We start from the raw sequence: 19,593 nt of genomic DNA on the forward strand, positions 1-19,593 counted from the left end.
TTATACAAATGGATAATGATCCTAAACACACCTCAAAATCCATAATAAACTACCTCAAAAGGTGCAAGCTGAAGGTTTAGCCATGGCCCTCACAGTCCCCTGATCTGAACAGCATTGAAATCTATGGATAGACATCAAAAGAACAGTGCATGCAAGACAGCCCAGGAATCTCACAGAAGTGGAAGACTGTTGCAAGGAAGAATGGATGAAAATCCCTCAAACAAGAATCGGAAGACTCTTGGCTGGCTACACAAAGTGCTTACAAGATGAGATGCTTGCCAAAGGAGGTGCTACTTGGTACTAAGCATTTTGGGGAGCAATTCATCTACAACTTGCTTATCTGTTCACAGTAACATACATTTTGACCAGGGGTGCCCAAACCGTTGCATACCACTGTAAATATTGTTGTGTGACATGCTATCTGTTAAGGAGGCCTGGTACATAGTACAGCAAACAAACCAACTATGGGGTTCCAGATGGGTAATTTCAGTAGTTCACAAAAGAAAAAAAAAAGAAAAAAGACCATAATGAGATTATGGAAATAAATGCATGAAAAGCATGCTTTGATCTCACATATTAAGTGCTTGTGGAACATGAATAAAATAAACACATAAAGAAATTAATATAAGTCTCCTCTAACTAACCATGAGTAGGCTTACAGTAGTAAGAAGAAGAAGAAGAAGAAGAAGAAGAATCATGAAAGGCAAGTCCATTTCTAAAACCATTTTATTTGTCTTCAGAGCATTTTTAGCTATTTGTTAGGGCTCGGTTTTTTATGATGAAAGACAATTATTCTGTTTATTGCAACAGTAGATCCAAAAGCAAAGAAACCTTTATGACAGTGGCTGTCAGCTAAGCCTAGAAATGATTTCTGAGAAGGACATACCCACTCCATATGCTTATTATTATTATTATTGTTGTTGTTTCTCCCAAGAGAAACTGGCTAATTGTTCTTCAATATACTTTTACATTCTGATAGCGTTCTGATTAAAAAGAGGTGCCCTTAATGATTGAATATCACGGAAGTTTTCCATTTTTGGCCACAAGATGGGAGCAGAGGATCATTTATATTATCACCTCCCATGGCACTTGATTTTCTAGACGGTTTTATTTGTATTTTTAGTCACGTTTTAGCTTTAAAAATATATAAATTGAAATGGAAAATGTGGAGTTCCATCAGAAACGTGGCCCTTGTAGAATAATAATAAATAATAAGTTTAATTTATATAGAACCTTTCACAGACTCAAGGTTGCTTTACTATGACAAAGATGCAGAAACAAATACATTAAAACAATCAACACATTAATTAACAAATACGAATAAGAAGACAAGTTATGAGATGTTGAGAAAAGAGGTACGTTTTAAGTATAGCGTAAAAAAGTCATAGAAATGTACAGAAAGTAGTTTAAACGCGTTATATTGAAAGGAAACGGTAGTCGTGAATATTTTGGCCAAAACAGTTATATATTTTTATAGATTTTACAATCAAGAGTTCAACAACAGAATACTAGTCCTCTTACATTTTTGAACCATTACCCCTATCAATAAGGTATATAAACAACAACAATAAAGAAGAGTAAAATAATAGATAAAACATGAACGTGAAACAATAAATCAAATAAAAACATGAAGAACATAATTCCACAATAATGCATTATAAAATTAACAATGAACGCCACTTTACATTAAATATATGAAATTTAAATTGTACCTCTGAATGGAACCATTTAATACCATCAAACCTAATATTTTAATTTCATTTTTTTATTTCTACATCTATTGGTACAGGTTGCCCATCTCCTATCCATACCCCTTCACTTTGACTTTCATTTAATTTCGCTCCAGCCACAACTTCACATTTCAAAGCGCCTCTTAACTGATACAATAATTTAATATTGACAAACCTCCCTGGAAAACCAAAATGTTGCAATGTGCACCATAAGTAGTCTCTAGAAATCTAATCGAAGGCCTTTTTCTTGCCCAGTCCTACTATATAAAAATCCCTCCGTTGCCATACTTTCTCAGCTATGTAATTAACCACTCCTAAACCAACTTTAGATTGCGTAACCTAGAAACACATGTCAGATACACGTTATAACAACGACGCATCAGTTTCAAGCGTTGCTAAGGCCACTTTGCTCATTTTGCAGCGAAACGATTAGGTGGCTCTTAAAAGAGCCTTTGGGTAGTTTGGGACATGACGCCGAGCGATCAGTTTAAGCACGCTCTCCGCGAATGCGGCGGGCCAACTGGATGTCCTTGGGCATGATGGTGACTCTCTTGGCGTGGATTGCGCACAAGTTAGTATCCTCGAACAAGCCCACCAGGTATGCCTCGCTAGCCTCCTGCAAGGCCATAACGGCAGAGCTCTGGAAACGGAGATCGGTCTTGAAATCCTGAGCAATTTCTCTCACCAGGCGCTGGAAGGGCAGCTTGCGGATCAGCAACTCGGTAGACTTCTGATAACGACGAATCTCCCTCAGAGCTACTGTACCAGGCCTGTAACGATGAGGCTTCTTCACGCCGCCGGTGGCTGGGGCACTCTTACGGGCAGCCTTGGTGGCAAGCTGCTTTCTCGGGGCTTTACCACCGGTGGACTTACGGGCGGTCTGCTTCGTTCTTGCCATAGCGACGGAACTCTACCCTTAACTGACAAAGAAAGAGAATAAGAAGCAACTCAGACGGCACCCTTTTTAAGCCATAACGCCAACCTGCGCTCATTGGGCGTCTTCAGTAAGCCTGCCATCCATTGGACAAACAAGGCCACGTCACATCAAGACAATTGGCCCGTGTTCCACAACGCGCGCATTTCAAAAAGCAAGACGATACGCCTACTTCTGAGGCGGGCTCACGGCAACACATTTCTAGCCGTACTTTTTATTTGCCTCCAGTGTACATTCCTGAACGTATTCCCTGTTACGTTTTCGCATGTTTATAGCACCAACAGCATCGCGCGCATATACATATACTACTCTTACAAATACGTACATAGATGTACGTACTTGCTTTCATCAGATGCTATTGGGCGCATAAAAAGGGGGAAGGTGTACGTGCGCTTCGACGTGATACGGTAGTGGACAGCGGTGCCCATTAATCATTTGGTACTCTCGAGAAAAATGCAAGGTAGAACAGATAGGAACAGTTGCACTTCATCAGTCAATGTGGGTGGCTCTTAAAAGAGCCTTTGGGATCTGCAGACAACGCAGTAGAGATGAATTTACTTGGTCTTGACCGTCTTCTCGGTTTTCTTGGGCAGCAGAACAGCCTGAATGTTGGGCAGCACGCCACCTTGAGCAATAGTCACACCTCCCAACAGCTTGTTCAACTCCTCGTCGTTACGCACGGCGAGCTGCAGATGACGAGGAATGATACGGGTCTTCTTGTTGTCACGGGCGGCGTTGCCTGCCAACTCGAGAATCTCAGCAGTCAGATACTCCAGCACAGCAGCCAAATAGACCGGAGCACCGGCACCAACGCGCTCGGCATAATTACCTTTGCGCAGAAGCCTGTGCACACGGCCCACAGGGAACTGCAAGCCAGCGCGAGAGGAGCGAGTCTTGGCCTTAGCCCTGGCCTTACCGCCGGTCTTCCCTCTTCCACTCATTATAAATACAACTGCGTCTTGTGAGCAAAGCTGAAATAATCCCCGTTCACCTAACAACGCTTCAGATATAGCAAAGTCAACTCCTCTCCTATTGGCTAAGGAGGACAGGACGAATAACCAATCGCGAAGCACTCGTTCACTTCCAAAGCCGGCCTCCCTTTCCACTTTTCAATTGACTTTATTAAGAAAATTCAATACAAACACTCCATCACAAAAACCTCACAAACAATATCCACCGGAGGACCCAGACTACCTTCACTCTATACATTAACAATACAATTTACATCTGTAAATTAGCTATACATCATCCATTTCTATGTCCAAAAAACCCAGGGAAATGTCTTTTTTCCTCTATCAATCGTCTTCAACCCTTTTAACTCACACACGATCTGTTTAAACAGTTTCTGCAAGTATTATACATTGCTCAATAATCATCTTACATCGTGTTTTCCAAATCTTTGATTGATTGTGTGATAAATTCGATCATCCAACAAAAGTCCTTCACATTCTCAGTCAAATTCTCATTAAAAATACTCCATACATAATACTTTTTTCCTGTTACGACCCCATTTAAACCCAATACCTTCCCTTTTTTCCCAAATTTCAGTAGTCCTCAGTCATACTGTACGTCAATGGATGAAATCGCACGTTAAAATAAACTCCAATTACACACCTGGCCGTATTTGTTCGCTCGTAATCATTTCGAGAGTTTAAAGAAAACCGCTCTTTGGAAGAGAAAAGTGGGTGGCTCTTAAAAGAGCCTTTTGGGGATACCAAGACATGAAAACATGCACGTTTACTTCTTCTTGGGGGCAGCTTTTTTCGCCTTTGCAGCCTTTGGCTTGGCAGTCTTGGGCTTGGCAGTCTTTGCCTTCTTGGGGCTCTTGGCTGCCTTCTTCGGGGCGGCCGGCTTCTTTGCTTTCTTAGGGCTCTTGGTGGCTTTCGCGGCGGCAGCAGGTTTCTTCGCCTTCTTGGGAGACTTCTTTGCAGCGGCGGCGGCGGCGGGCTTCTTTGCCGCTACCTTCTTGGGCTTTTTAGCCGCGGCAGGTTTCTTGGCGGGCGCTTTTTTCGCCTTAGGCGCGGCTTTCTTAGCGGGCGTCTTCTTGGCTTCAGCTTGCTTCTTGTTGATCTTAAAAGATCCAGAGGCACCGGTACCTTTGGTCTGCACCAGAGTTCCCTTTGTCACCAAGCTTTTGATAGCAAGCTTGACGCGAGTGTTGTTCTTCTCCACGTCGTAACCGCCCGCAGCCAGAGCTTTCTTCAGAGCGGCGAGAGAGACGCCGCTCCGTTCTTTGGAAGCAGAAACAGCTTTGACGATAAGCTCACCGACGCTGGGTCCCGCTTTCTTGGGCCTCGCAGCAGCTTTCTTCTTGGGCGCTTTGGCCGGCGCAGCGGCGGCGGGGGCTGGAGCTACTTCTGCCATCGTCGTGTTAACTACGAGAAATAGACGCGCGCAAACAGCACACTATGTCGAACAAACGGCTCTGTTGAGTTGATCCTCCCTGCTAGCGAGGGGCCGGCCTTAAATGCCGCATGAGGACGGTGTAGACTCAACCCGCCCAGCCCTCGGCGTCTGTGCTTCCGCGAGCTGCTCGCGCTTGTGTTTTCTCATGACAAATCTGGCTCTAAATATACACGCTAAAGCAATTTGTAAGGCGTCAAACAACGCGTTTGGAAAGAAAGGGCTCTGTGGTTCATTTGCGTGCCAGAAAAGCCAGTGCAGCCCCATCTCGTTTTGCACAGCTCCCTCAAAAAGGCACTGCGCGACTGCCGCTCCAAATAAGACATGGTCCATTTCTACTGCAGTGGGACCTGAAAATGTGAGAAATGAAGGCATACGTCTAGCAAGTTCCCACGTGCGCGTTGAAGGAGAGCCTGAGCAAAGGTATGGACGTGTTACGAGTGTGGCAGTGGTGTGTGCACTAGTTGAAAAAAGCCTTATGTAGGTACCAGTAAAACACAGGTGTGGGATGCAGGAGAGTGTGGTTATGTGAGAGAGTTCCTCGCACAGCCAAGTGTCTTTGTTAAATCATCCCAGTCTTAGTCAAAAGAAGCCCCCAAAACTGATACTCTCACTCGGGATGGTGCTCCTCAGCAGGTGGACATCCTCTTATTGGGATGGCATCAGGTGCACCTCATCAGGGGAGGAGTCCACGTGAGCATCGTCAGGTGTCCGAGCTCAAATCATCGCTGGGGGCCCAAGTTCTAAACCTAAAGTGAATTACCCTGACCTCATCAGAACCCTCATCTGAATAACCCCAAGTTCACTCTAAGCCTAAAGTGCATTACCCTGCCTCATCAGAAACTTCATTTGAAGAACCCCGTTCACTTTAACCCTAAAGTGAATTACCCTGACCTCATCAGAACCCTCATCTGAATAACCCCAAGTTCACTCTAAGCCTAAAGTGCATTACCCTGCCTCATCAGAAACTTCATTTGAATAACCCCGTTCACTTTAACCCTAAGGTGAATTACAATAACTTCATAATCTCTTTCCAAGCTTTACCTTCTTGCAAACCCCAATAACATTTATAGCACCACACTTCTATGGTATGGCCCATGTGTAACCTACTCCCAAACAGAATATCACTCAAAGGCCTATCTGGACAGTTTTCTCCTAACTTTATTGCAATAAATGAAGGGATGCAATCCTTAACTTCATAAGAAGCCTAATGACAAGCAGAGACAAAGTGAGTTTTTGTGAGGCCCTGTCATGGGTTTACTGGGTCAGCTCTAAAAAATAATCTATTGTACTGATTTTCTTTCCCCCATATGCTGTGATTCTATGAGTCACAGTTCTGTGGCTCATTAATAGCATTCCCAGAATACACATACCTTGCATGACTTCCACTTCTCTCTCTCTCTGTCTATGGCTTACACATACACATAGATGTGTGCACACACATGCTGGGTCTTCCAAGACTTCTCAGTCTCTTGCATGGGACATTACAGAGGCACCTTGCAAATGACCCGTGGGGCAAAGGGGTCACGTAGGCCTAGACCATTAAGAATAGAATGAATAAACTGTTGTGAAAGTGGTAGGAATTGACTGTAAAGAATAGCTGCCATGTGTATGCAGTACAAGGAGTGGGCAAATGCTAAACATCTGCAGATGACTAGACTTCTTCTACAGCAAACAGGGCAAAACATGTGAAAAGAATATTAACAGCTACTAATGAAAGGTAACAACAGGAAATAATGTCATAATGTGGGCTATGAAGATTAGAATAGTTGCCAAGGTGACATGGCATGCTTGTAGGATACATCAGAGCCTAAATATATATACATACATATATACATACACACACACGCACACACAAACAAACAAATAAATAAAACAGACACTTGTGTGTCAGTGTTCAAAGACATTTAATACATTGCAAGCTACATACGGCCGAATAAAGGGTACGGAAATGGATTAATAAAACGCGCAGAAAAGGGGAAGAGAAACGAGGCCAAAGCACACAAGTGCCACTGTACTTTTACCATTTTTAAAAGTACCATTTACTTAACTATTATTTACCCTTAATCCTATCACTTGAGGACAAAAACATTACATTATAATATATATATATATATATATATATATATATATATAATTTTTTTTTTTTTTTTTTTTTGACCACCTTTAGCTTTTAGCTACAACACAGTTTCATTTTGCAATCCACTTTTCCAGTCGCTGCTGGATTCTTCTTTGTGGAAAAGAAAGGAGGAGGTTTAAGGCCATGCATCGATTACTGGGCCCTTACCATGCATCGATTACTGGACGGTAAAGTATTCCTACCTTCTTCCCCTCATCTCTTTAACCCATGAACAACTGCTAGTAGCGACCACCTTCACGTAATTGGACTTGCGTAGCGCTTACAGCCACATACACATACGTGAGGGTAATGAGTGGAAGACAGCCTTCATCACGACACGAGGCCATTATGAGTACTTAGTAATGCCGTATGGATTATTTAATTGTTCCTCAGTTTTCCAAGCTTTTATGGATGAAATATTTCAAGATATGATAGGCAAGTTCCTGATAGTGTACATAGACGACATCCTTGTGTTTTCCCAGTCCGAAGTGGAGCATGTGCATCATGTAATGGCTGTCCTGACGCGTCTCCGACAACATCACCTGTATGCCAAGGCCAAGAAGTGCAAGTTCCAAAGGAACTGTGTTACTTTTCTAGGGTGTACCCTCAAACCAGGAGTATTCTCCATGGATCCTGATAAGGTGATTGCAATCCAAAATTAGCCTAAACCCACCACCATCAAGGAGTTGCTACAAATCTTGGGTTTTGTCAACTTCTACAGAAGGTTCATTCGGGGGTTTGGTGACATAGCTGTTCCCCTTTTGGACCTCCTCAAGAAACAAGGCAGACAGCAGCTTCAGTGGACCATGGCCATGGATCAGGCCTTCCTGACTTAGAGAATGGGTGCCAAAACAAAGGCCCCCTTCAGTGAGCCTGACCCTTCTCTTCCCTTCATGGTGGAAGTGGATGCTTCTGAGGTAGGAGTGGGGGCAGTCCTGTCACAGAGGCACCCCACCTTGACTGTACCCTTGTGCTTTCTACTCCTGGGAACTACAACCTGCCAAGAGGAATTTTGATATAGGAAACCGGGAACTTCTCATGGTAAAACTTGCCCTAGAGCAATTGAGACACTGGTTAGAAGGGCCTAAACATCCCTTCTTGCTATTCATGGACCATCAAAATCTAGAGTACCTACAGCTCGACGACTCAACCCAAGACAAGCTAGGTGATCATTGTTCTTCTCTCGGTTTAACTTCACAGTGTCTTACAGACCCGCTTCCAAGAATCAAAAGGTGGATGCCTTGTCAAACATCTATGACAAGGGAGAGACCAACCCGAATCCTGAGACCATCCTGCCAAATAGCTGCTTTCTAGCTACCATATGGTGGGGCTTCCAAGACAACCTGGAGAATGCTCTGAAGGATGACTCTAGCCCAGAGGAATGTCCCCAAGAAAAATGATACATTCAAGTTCAAGTTCGGTTTATTCGTCACATACATAGTCATACACAGTATAACTCGCAGTGAAATGGTGGAGAGTGCTCTGTCCAAACTGAGGAAAGGAAGCTTCCCTCAGAGGAATGTTACTAGAATGGGCTCATACGACCTTATGTAATGTACATCCTGGTATCAATCGCACCACGCGCATGTTGTCCCATAAGTTTTGGTGGCCCTCCCTTCCTGATGAGACACATGATTACATAATGTCTTGTGTAGTCTGTGCCCAGTCACGCACACCTCGCACTCTCCCTGCTGGGAAGTTACAGCCCCTGCCTGTGCCACATCGCCCCTGGACCCACATGTGCAATTAAAGGGAGGAATATGTGGGATAACTTATGCATGATAAGAGAACTTATCACACAAAAAAAAAGTATGAATAAGTCTGGGTTTTATATAGTCACCTTAGATCAGAAGAAAGCCTTTGACTCGATATCACGTGACTACTTGTGGTCAGTTATGGAATGAATTCCCGGAAGGATTTATAAAAATGATTAAGCTTTTGTATTTGAAATAGACTGTTTTGCTTAATGTGAACAGAGGCTTGACAGACAAAATTGCTATCCATAGAGGGGTTAAACAAGGGTGCCCTTTGAGTGCAGCATTGTATATTTTAGCCATAAGTTCATTATTATTGAAACTAAAAAATGACAATTTGCTAAAGGGAGTTCAGATCACCAGTAATTTACAGAAATGTGTTGTATCTGCACATGTGGATGACGTAAAAGTTTTTGTAAAAACTCAAAAAGATTTAGATAGGATCTTCGAACATTTTGACTTGTATGAACATGTATCCGGGGCATCTTTGAATCATTCCAAGGCTGAGGCGGTTTGGATTGGGGAATAGTTGAGAGTAACTGAAAGATACTACAGGAAATCACAGAGGAATCAAAGAGGATTATACACTGGGGTGTGAGTTCCAAATTGAAGATCAAACTAATTAAGACTTTCATTTTATCAAAACTTTTATTTCTGTCTATTGTTTCTCCTCCAGCGGAAAAAATAGTGACCGAACTGAATAAAATCTGTATTAGAACAATGTGGGGTAATAACAGAGAAGTCACAAAAAGGGACTATGTATATAAGAATAAAGAAAATGGAGGCTTAGGTGCAGTAGAACTTGGCGATAAATTAAAAATAAGTTTTTGTAGACAAGTCAATACAAGCATTGGTAGGAAAGCTAAATGGATTGGTGAAATCTCAGACTGGGAAAAGAAGAAAGGAAAGAAAAGGAAGAGTGTACTATACTATAAACTCTTGTACTCAGATTTTGTTGATAAATGTAAAAGTTTGAAGATCGATTGGAGAACGCTATCGAGTAAAACTATTTATAAAAGTATAGCAGATCATAAGTACAAGGGGCAGATACAGTTTGGTGATTGCGATGAAAGGGAGAAAAATCTGTTGAATTTGCTATCAGGAGAACATGTTAGAGAAAATAAAGGAGAAGATGTGACTTGTCACAGTTGGTAGGCTACCAACGAGGTCTGTGGTTAAATGGAGTTGCTTTGGGAAGACGACCGAATGCCCAATGCCTAACTGTAAAGAGAAAGAAACAATAGGCATCTGTTGGTGGACTGCTATAGATCTAAAGAAATATGGGAACAATTCAGGTTTGGTTTAAACATAGAATTTAATCGCAAAAACATTATATATGATGCTTATAATGTGAACATACACTGTAAAAAGAGGATTTTGTTTTGGATATGTATATGTACAATTGTGAATCAAATTTGGTCTGCAAGAGCTAAAATGACTATTGAAAATACTTCTGTGTCCAGTGAACAAGTAGTGAAACAATGTATAGTAAAGTTAAAAAAGAGACAAAAGCATGACAAGATGAAAAATGATATACCATGGGAAATCTTAAAATGTTTGCAGCATGGATTTGCGTGAAGTGTAAAGTTTGGAAAGTTTCAAGTGAGATGTTTTATCTGTGATTTAGTCTATATTTAATCTTGCTTTGTTTGTTTTTCAAAAGAAAAAAAAAGAACCGGAAGATGAAAAATGATTATAAAGTCTGGATTTTTTCCTATGAAATACTGTTCAATAATGCCTTCCATAAGTAATATTTCATTGTGTGGATATGTATATGCATAATTGTGAATCTAATTTGGTCTACAGGAATTAAAATGACTATGGAAAATACCTTTGTCTCAAATGAACAAGTGAAAGTTTTCTTACAAAAATTATGAGAATTGACAGATGAAAAATTATTGTAAAGTATAGATTCTCTCTTATGAAATATTGTTTTATAATGCCGCTCATAAGTAATGTTTTCATTGTTTGTTTTTGTGATATGAAAACTTAATAAAATGATTTAAAAACCCAAGTGTCTTTGTCAAATCAGCCCAAATCTGGTGCTCCTCATCAGGTAGCCGTCCTCTTGTTGGGCTAGCATCAGGTGCACCTCATCAGGGGAGGAGACCACGTGAACACCGTCAGGTGTCCGAGCTCAAATTATTGCTGTGGGCCCAAGACCCAACCCTAAAGTGCATTACCCTGCCTCATCAGAATAACCCCAAGTTCACTCTAACCCTAAAGTGAATTACCCTGCCTCATCAGAAACTTCATTTGAATAACCAAGTAAACTCTAACTCTAAAATGCATTACACTGACCTCATCTGAACCCTCAAGCTGAGAAAAAGTTAGTTGTGAGGCCGTGTCATGGGTTTAACCCTTACCTTCTGTATTGCTTTGTGCACTTTGAATGGCAATAGACAAACTTGCCTTGTGATGTTTCATTTTAGATCAAAATCTTATTGATGAGATGATTCAGAAAATGTTCTAAAGAACATACATAAGGTTTGTTTACTGGGTCAGCTCAAAAAAATAGTTTATTTTACTGAGTTTTTTTTCCCCATATGCTGTGATTCTATGAGTGTGGCTCATTAATAGCACTCCCAGAATACACATACCTTGCATGACTTCCACTTCTCTCTCTCTCTCTGTCTATGGCTTACACATACATATGCGCATACACGAGTCTTCCAAGACTTCAGTCTCTTGCATGGGACATTACAGAGGCACCTTGCAAATGACCTGTGGGGCAAAGGGGTCACGTAGGCCTAGACCATTAAGAATAGAATGAATAAACTGTTATGAAAGTGGTAGGAATTGCCTGTAAAAATAGCTGCCATGTGTATGCAGTACAAGGAGTGGGAAAATGCAAAACATCTGCAGATGACTAGACTTCTACAGCAAATATGTGAAAAGAATATTATGGCATGGCATGCTTGTAGGATACAAGAGCATTATATATATACATATATACATACATACACACACACACACACACACATACAAATAAATAAAACACTGATCACTGACAAGTGTCTAACACATTTAATATATTGCAAGCTACATGCAGCTGAATAAAGGCTATGAAAATGGATTAATAAAACGCGCAGAAAATAGGAAGAGAAACGAGGCCAAAGCGCACAAGCACCACTTCGGCTAGAACTCTATTCTCGTTTTACCATACATGCACTCTCATGATAGAAAATCTCTTTGATGAAAACGTGGGTGGCTCTTAAAAGAGCCTTTAGGTTAGTCAAGTCGCACTAAGACGCTTTACTTGGAGCTGGTGTACTTGGTGACGGCCTTTGTACCCTCAGATACGGCGTGCTTGGCCAGCTCACCAGGAAGCAGAAGGCGCACGGCGGTCTGGATCTCCCTGGAGGTGATGGTTGAACGCTTGTTGTAGTGAGCGAGCCGAGAAGCCTCACCAGCGATGCGCTCGAAGATATCATTCACAAAGGAATTCATGATCCCCATAGCCTTGGAAGAGATACCGGTGTCGGGGTGGACCTGTTTCAGGACTTTATACACGTAGATAGCATAACTTTCCTTCCTCGACTTTCTGCGTTTCTTGCCTCCTTTACCGGCCGTCTTAGTCACGGCTTTTTTGGATCCCTTCTTCGGCGCGGACTTGGCAGGCTCGGGCATGACGCTCGTTGCTGAGTAAACCACAACAGAATGAAAAACGGCGCCTGAACACCCAGTTTATTTAGACTCTGGTATTCTAATTTGAACACACCCTCCCCTCCTCGGTCATGACAAGCTATCATTGGCCAGAAAACAACCCCTCCTCTCACAGGAACCTCCCTATCGTTGCTCCGCCACCCCATAGCGTTCACCTCTTAATCCATTTTTAAATTGACTTTATTGAAACAATTCAATTCAATACACACACACACTGCATCACAAAAGCCTCACAAACAAGATCCACCGGAGGACCCAGACTACCTTCACTCTATACATTAACAATACAATTTACATCTATAAATTAGGTAAACATCATCCATTTATATGCCTCCAAAAGAGTCCAAGATGTATTTCGTTCCTCCAATAATCAATCGTTTTCAACCTTTTTAACTCACACGCACACAATCGGTTGTAACAGGTATTCTGTTTTTAACATTATCGTGTCTTATTTTGGGCTAGGATTTGGAGCCTACAACATGCAGACGTTTAAAAGCGTGTTACAGCTCTCATCAATATAGAACTAAACGTCGTTTGTGCGCATTCAGGCACTACACTTATAGGCGCTCATAGACACACAAAACAACTCTTTAACCGAGTGGATGGGTGGCTCTTAAAAGAGCCGTTGGTTTGATCGTTTTGGAACTCAGCGTTTAACCTCCGAAGCCGTACAGAGTACGTCCCTGGCGTTTCAGAGCATAAACCACGTCCATGGCGGTGACCGTCTTCCGCTTGGCATGCTCGGTGTAGGTGACCGCGTCCCTGATAACGTTCTCCAGGAACACTTTCAGCACACCACGGGTCTCCTCGTAGATCAGACCGGAGATGCGCTTGACGCCGCCACGACGAGCCAGACGGCGGATAGCGGGCTTAGTGATACCCTGGATGTTGTCGCGGAGCACCTTACGGTGACGCTTAGCGCCTCCTTTCCCAAGGCCCTTACCACCCTTTCCTCTTCCAGACATCGCTTAGGCTTCTTTCACCACTCAAAGAAAAGAGAAATAATGAAGCGCTTTCACCCAGTGCGCCACTATTATTCTCTTCTAAAGGACCTGGTTGAAGACAAGGAGCACTCGAGGAGGCGGAGCTAAATACCATGCCCCTCCAAACGCCTCCAGCACAACACTTAGCCAGACTGGAATAAAATCTCAATACTATTTGGCAAAACGACAATTCATAGATAGAACATCTAAGAGATCTTAGACAATAACAACGAACAACAACGTAAGGGAAGAAAAAGAACGATAACAAACAAGCAAAGACAACAAAAGATTCCGTGCAGCATAAGCTGGCCTACAATTGTTACAACTGCTACTAATCAAAAGAAGAAGAGTCAGAATGGAAGTAGGTCCTCAGCACTGGTGCTGAAAAGCCCTAAGTTTAAAGACTCTTGCTGGAAAATATAGAAATTATATACACACTCCTAATCCTTGTGTTCATTAGGCCTCTTAGGGTTCCCACCAGCCAAGAACAACATGTAGTTCAGGTTAGAGAAACTGCTGTCTTCTCACTTTCATCTTCCTCTGCAACAGTGGCAGCTTAACTGCTATTTTCACATAACATAACTCCGTCCACGTACCCTCGTCCTTCAAGCATTAATAAAGGACATCACTACGCTTGTAAATCATAGGAAAACACACTTGTATGCCCAAATACAGCATTCAAGAGCCTTCAAAGACTACATTCCAAAAAAAATGCTCAATAAAATATTGTAAAAAGTATGACTCAACTGCTGGGTTGGGAATTTTATCATCACTGTCAAGTAGCTTTACTTAAAATGTGAAGCTTGAAACCTGTACTGGAGGGCAGCCTGAACTCAGCACAGGGAAACTACCCTATTATTATTAATATTTTTGTTAACATGATCACCACCACTATTATTGTTATTATTACTACTATTATTATTAACAGTAGGAAAAGGGGGAGGAAGAGGAGGAATAGAAGTATATTTCAAATAAAAAAAACAAGAAAACTAAATTGGCTAAATGATGGCGAGTAAAACACACTAATACTGATTGGGATGTTCTGATAGATGGAGCTTCGTTACCATCTTGTGGCCAAACTGTAAAAGCAGCCACAACAAAATGAGAGTTGACTTCTTTCTGTCTTCAAGAGACCTGAAGGGACAGTTTCATTTGGAATCAAGAACTGTTGGCCATTTATTATTAGATTTGTGGAACAGCTTAACGCTTGTGCACCGTGTGTTTATGATCGTCATGCTTTCAACAGTGTTTGCCAAAGTGATTTGAAGGCATGTTCAAAAGTGATAGTTTAGAACCATGTGTCAGTAATATTTCTCAACCCCCTGAATAAATAGTCTAATTGTACATTGTTATTATACTTGTTCTTCCAGTGCTATTGTTACTCTTTGTAGTTATTTCTTTCATCCCCTTTCTTTTAGGAAATGCAAATGCAGAGCTACATCAAAACAAACAGTAGCACACACACACACACTCACTCACTCACTCACTCACTCACTCTCTCTCTGACAAAAAATAGTTTTGGGGTAGTATTGCAGCCAATGGCACGGGGAAGTTTTCACGGGTAGAGGGGGAAATGGATTCAATGAACTTCCAGAAAATTCTGGAAGCAAGCATAACACCATTCTGTAAAAATGCTGAGGTTGAAAAGAGGATGGCTTATACAAATGGATAATGATCCTAAACACACCTCAAAATCCATAATAAACTACCTCAAAAGGTGCAAGCTGAAGGTTTAGCCATGGCCCTCACAGTCCCCTGATCTGAACAGCATTGAAATCTATGGATAGACATCAAAAGAACAGTGCATGCAAGACAGCCCAGGAATCTCACAGAACTAGGAGACTGTTGCAAGGAAGAATGGATGAAAATCCCTCAAACAAGAATCGGAAGACTTTTGGCTGGCTACACAAAGTGCTTACAAGATGAGATGCTTGCCAAAGGAGGTGCTACTAGGTACTAAGCATTTTGGGGAGCATTTCATCTTCAACTTGCTTATCTGTTCACAGTAACATACATTTTGACCAGGGGTGCCCAAACCGTTGCATACCACTGTAAATATTGTTGTATGACATGCTATCTGTTAAGGAGGCCTGGTACATAGTACAGCAAACAAACCAACTATGGGGTTCCAGATGGGTAATTTCAGTAGTTCACAAAAGAAAAAAAATAAAGAAAAAAGACCATAATGAGATTATGGAAATAAATGCATGAAAAGCATGCTTTGATCTCACATATTAAGTGCTTGTGGAACATGAATAAAATAAACACATAAAGAAATAAATATAAGTATCCTCTAACTAACCATGAGTAGGCTTACAGTAGTAAGAAGAAGAAGAAGATTTGTTAGGGCTTGGTTTTTTATGATGAAAGATTATTCTGTTTATTTCAACAGCAGATCCAAAAGCAAAGAAACCTTTATGACAGTGGCTGTCAGCTAAGCCTAGAAATGATTTCTGAGAAGGACATACCCACTCCATATGCTTATTATTATTAATGTTGTTGTTGTTGTTGTTGTTTCTCCCAAGAGAAACTGGCTAATTGTTCTTCAATATACTTTTACATTCTGATAGCGTTCTGATTAAAAAGAGGTGCCCTTAATGATTGAATATCATGGAAGTTTTCCATTTTTGGCCACAAGATGGAAGCAGAGGATCATTTATATTATCACCTCCCATGGCACTTGCTCTTCTAGACGGTTTTATTTGTATTTTTAGTCACGTTTTAGCTTTAAAAATATATAAATTGAAATGGAAAATGTGGAGTTCCATCAGAAACATGGCACTTGTAGAATAATAATAAATAATAAGTTTAATTTATATAGAACCTTTCACAGACTCAAGGTTGCTTTACTATGACAAAGATGCAGAAACAAATACATTAAAACAATCAACACATTAATTAACGAATACGAATAAGAAGACAAGTTATGAGATGTTGAGAAAAGAGGTACGTTTTAAGTATAGCGTAAAAAAGTCATAGAAATGTACAGAAAGTAGTTTAAACGCGTTATATTGAAAGGAAACGGTAGTCGTGAATATTTTGGCCAAAACAGTTATATATTTTTATAGATTTTACAATCAAGAGTTCAACAACAGAATACTAGTCCTCTTACATTTTTGAACCATTACCCCCATCAATAAGGTATGTAAACAACAACAATAAAGAAGATTAAAATAATAGATCAAACATGAACGTGAAATAATAGATCAAACAAAAACATGAAGAACATAATTCCACAATAATGCATTATAAAATGAACAGTGAATGCCACTTTACATTAAATATATGAAATTAAAATTGTACCTCTGAATGGAATCAGTCTTTATCCACTGTTACTTCCGGTCCAGTGTTGTAGAGGTATGACACACATTCCATTCACTTCTTCTTCTCCCAATTCCGTTCGCTACTTCTACCATTTACTACCATCAAACCTAATATTTTAATTTCATTTTTTTATTTCTACATCTATTGGTACAGGTTGCCCATCTCCTATCCATACCCCTTCACTTTGACTTTCATTTAATTTCGCTCCAGCCACAACTTCATACATTTCAAAGCGCCTCTTAACTGATACAATAATTTAATATTGACAAACCTCTCTGGAAAACCATAATGTTGCAATGTACACCATTAGTCTCTAGAAATATAATCGAAGGCCTTTTTCTTGCCCAATCCTACTATATAAAAATCCCTCCGTTGCCATACTTTCTCAGCTACATAATTAACCCTCCTAAACCTACTTTAGATTGCGTAACCTAGAAACACATGCCAGATACACGTTATAACAACGACGCATCAGTTTCAAGCGTTGCTAAGGCCACTTGCTCATTTTGCAGCGAAACGATTAGGTGGCTCTTAAAAGAGCCTTTGGGTAGTTTGGGACATGACGCCGAGCGATCAGTTTAAGCACGCTCTCCGCGAATGCGGCGGGCCAACTGGATGTCCTTGGGCATGATGGTGACTCTCTTGGCGTGGATTGCGCACAAGTTAGTATCCTCGAACAGGCCCACCAGGTATGCCTCGCTAGCCTCCTGCAAGGCCATAACGGCAGAGCTCTGGAAACGGAGATCGGTCTTGAAATCCTGAGCAATTTCTCTCACCAGGCGCTGGAAGGGCAGTTTGCGGATCAGCAACTCGGTAGACTTCTGATAACGACGAATCTCCCTCAGAGCTACGGTACCAGGCCTGTAACGATGAGGCTTCTTCACGCCGCCGGTGGCTGGGGCGCTCTTGCGGGCAGCCTTAGTGGCAAGCTGCTTTCTCGGGGCTTTACCACCGGTGGACTTACGGGCGGTCTGCTTCGTTCTTGCCATAGCGACAGAACTCTATCCTTAACTCACAAAGAAAGAGAATAAGAAGCAACTCAGACGGCACCCTTTTTAAGCCATAACGCCAACCTGCGCTCATTGGGCGTCTTCAGTAAGCCTGCCATCCATTGGACAAACAAGGCCACGTCACATCAAGACAATTGGCCCGTGTTCCACTACGCGCGCATTTCAAAAAGCAAGACGATACGCCTACTTCTGAGGCGGGCTCACGGCAACACATTTCTAGCCGTACTTTTTATTTGCCTCCAGTGTACATTCCTGAACGTATTCCCTGTTACGTTTTTGCATGTTTATAGCACCAACAGCATCGCGCGCATATACATATAGCTACTACTCTTACAAATACGTACATAGATGTACGTACTTGCTTTCATCAGATGCTATTGGGCGCATAAAAAGGGGGAAGGTGTACGTGCGCTTCGACGTGATACGGTATTGGACAGCGGTGCCCATTAATCATTTGGTACTCTCGAGAAAAATGCAAGGTAGAACAGATAGGAACAGTTGCACTTCATCAGTCAATGTGGGTGGCTCTTAAAAGAGCCTTTGGGATCTGCAGACAACGCAGCAGAGATGAATTTACTTGGTCTTGACCGTCTTCTCGGTTTTCTTGGGCAGCAGAACAGCCTGAATGTTGGGCAGCACGCCACCTTGAGCAATAGTCACACCTCCCAACAGCTTGTTCAACTCCTCGTCGTTACGCACGGCGAGCTGCAGATGACGAGGAATGATACGGGTCTTCTTGTTGTCACGGGCGGCGTTGCCTGCCAACTCGAGAATCTCAGCAGTCAGATACTCCAGCACAGCAGCCAAATAGACCGGAGCACCGGCACCAACGCGCTCGGCATAATTACCTTTGCGCAGAAGCCTGTGCACACGGCCCACAGGGAACTGCAAGCCAGCGCGAGAGGAGCGAGTCTTGGCCTTAGCCCTGGCCTTACCGCCGGTCTTCCCTCTTCCACTCATTATAAATACAACTGCGTCTTGTGAGCAAAGCTGAAATAATCACCGTTCACCTAACAACGCTTCAGATATAGCAAAGTCAACTCCTCTCCTATTGGCTAAGGAGGACAGGACGAATAACCAATCGCGAAGCACTCGTTCACTTCCAAAGCCGGCCTCCCTTTCCACTTTTCAATTGACTTTATTAAGAAAATTCAATACAAACACTCCATCACAAAAACCTCACAAACAATATCCACCGGAGGACCCAGACTACCTTCACTCTATACATTAACAATACAATTTACATCTGTAAATTAGCTATACATCATCCATTTCTATGTCCAAAAAACCCAGGGAAATGTCTTTTTTCCTCTATCAATCGTCTTCAACCCTTTTAACTCACACACGATCTGTTTAAACACTGTTTCTGCAGGTATTATACATTGCTCAATAATCATCTTACATCGTGTTTTCCAAATCTTTGATTGATTGTGTGATAAATTCGATCATCCAACAAAAGTCCTTCACATTCTCAGTCAAATTCTCATTAAAAACACTCCATACATAATACTTTTTTCCTGTTACGACCCCATTTAAACCCAATACCTTCCCTTTTCTCCCAAATGTCAGTAGTCCTCAGTCATACTGTATGGATGAAATCGCAAGTTAAAATAAACTCCAATTACACACCTGGCCGTATTTGTTCGCTCGTAATCATTTCGAGAGTTTAA

The 19,593-nt window shown here is 41.7% G+C and overlaps 6 protein-coding genes and 1 pseudogene across 6 annotated transcripts; all 7 read right to left on the bottom strand.

Annotated features, from left to right (window-relative positions):
• Positions 1-1,202: 1,202 nt before the first annotated feature.
• LOC118240566 (histone H3) lies at positions 1,203-2,678 on the bottom strand. Its single transcript, XM_035521461.2, has one exon. The coding sequence runs from the start codon at positions 2,626-2,628 to the stop codon at positions 2,218-2,220; it is 411 nt and encodes a 136-aa protein (XP_035377354.1). The 5' UTR covers positions 2,629-2,678; the 3' UTR covers positions 1,203-2,217.
• Positions 2,679-3,218: 540 nt separating this feature from the next.
• On the bottom strand, positions 3,219-3,991 carry LOC145652782 (histone H2A-like). The gene has a single exon (XM_081704067.1). The coding sequence runs from the start codon at positions 3,603-3,605 to the stop codon at positions 3,219-3,221; it is 387 nt and encodes a 128-aa protein (XP_081560193.1). The 5' UTR covers positions 3,606-3,991.
• An 11-nt stretch (positions 3,992-4,002) lies between these two features.
• On the bottom strand, positions 4,003-5,075 carry LOC118240564 (histone H1 pseudogene; annotated as a pseudogene).
• Positions 5,076-11,964: 6,889 nt separating this feature from the next.
• LOC118240578 (histone H2B) lies at positions 11,965-12,585 on the bottom strand. The gene has a single exon (XM_035521474.2). It carries the CDS (start codon positions 12,568-12,570, stop codon positions 12,196-12,198), a length of 375 nt encoding a protein of 124 aa, XP_035377367.1. The 5' UTR covers positions 12,571-12,585; the 3' UTR covers positions 11,965-12,195.
• Positions 12,586-12,681: 96 nt separating this feature from the next.
• On the bottom strand, positions 12,682-13,583 carry LOC145652820 (histone H4). The gene has a single exon (XM_081704477.1). It carries the CDS (start codon positions 13,569-13,571, stop codon positions 13,260-13,262), a length of 312 nt encoding a protein of 103 aa, XP_081560603.1. The 5' UTR covers positions 13,572-13,583; the 3' UTR covers positions 12,682-13,259.
• Positions 13,584-16,382: 2,799 nt separating this feature from the next.
• LOC118240567 (histone H3) lies at positions 16,383-17,980 on the bottom strand. The gene has a single exon (XM_081704049.1). The coding sequence runs from the start codon at positions 17,900-17,902 to the stop codon at positions 17,492-17,494; it is 411 nt and encodes a 136-aa protein (XP_081560175.1). The 5' UTR covers positions 17,903-17,980; the 3' UTR covers positions 16,383-17,491.
• A 428-nt stretch (positions 17,981-18,408) lies between these two features.
• LOC118240571 (histone H2A-like) lies at positions 18,409-18,883 on the bottom strand. Its single transcript, XM_035521466.2, has one exon. The coding sequence runs from the start codon at positions 18,881-18,883 to the stop codon at positions 18,497-18,499; it is 387 nt and encodes a 128-aa protein (XP_035377359.1). The 3' UTR covers positions 18,409-18,496.
• Positions 18,884-19,593: the final 710 nt, after the last annotated feature.

Source organism: Electrophorus electricus, chromosome 21, assembly GCF_041902795.1.
Source record: "Electrophorus electricus isolate QZ-2024a chromosome 21, ASM4190279v1, whole genome shotgun sequence".
Taxonomy (NCBI): domain Eukaryota; kingdom Metazoa; phylum Chordata; class Actinopteri; order Gymnotiformes; family Gymnotidae; genus Electrophorus; species Electrophorus electricus.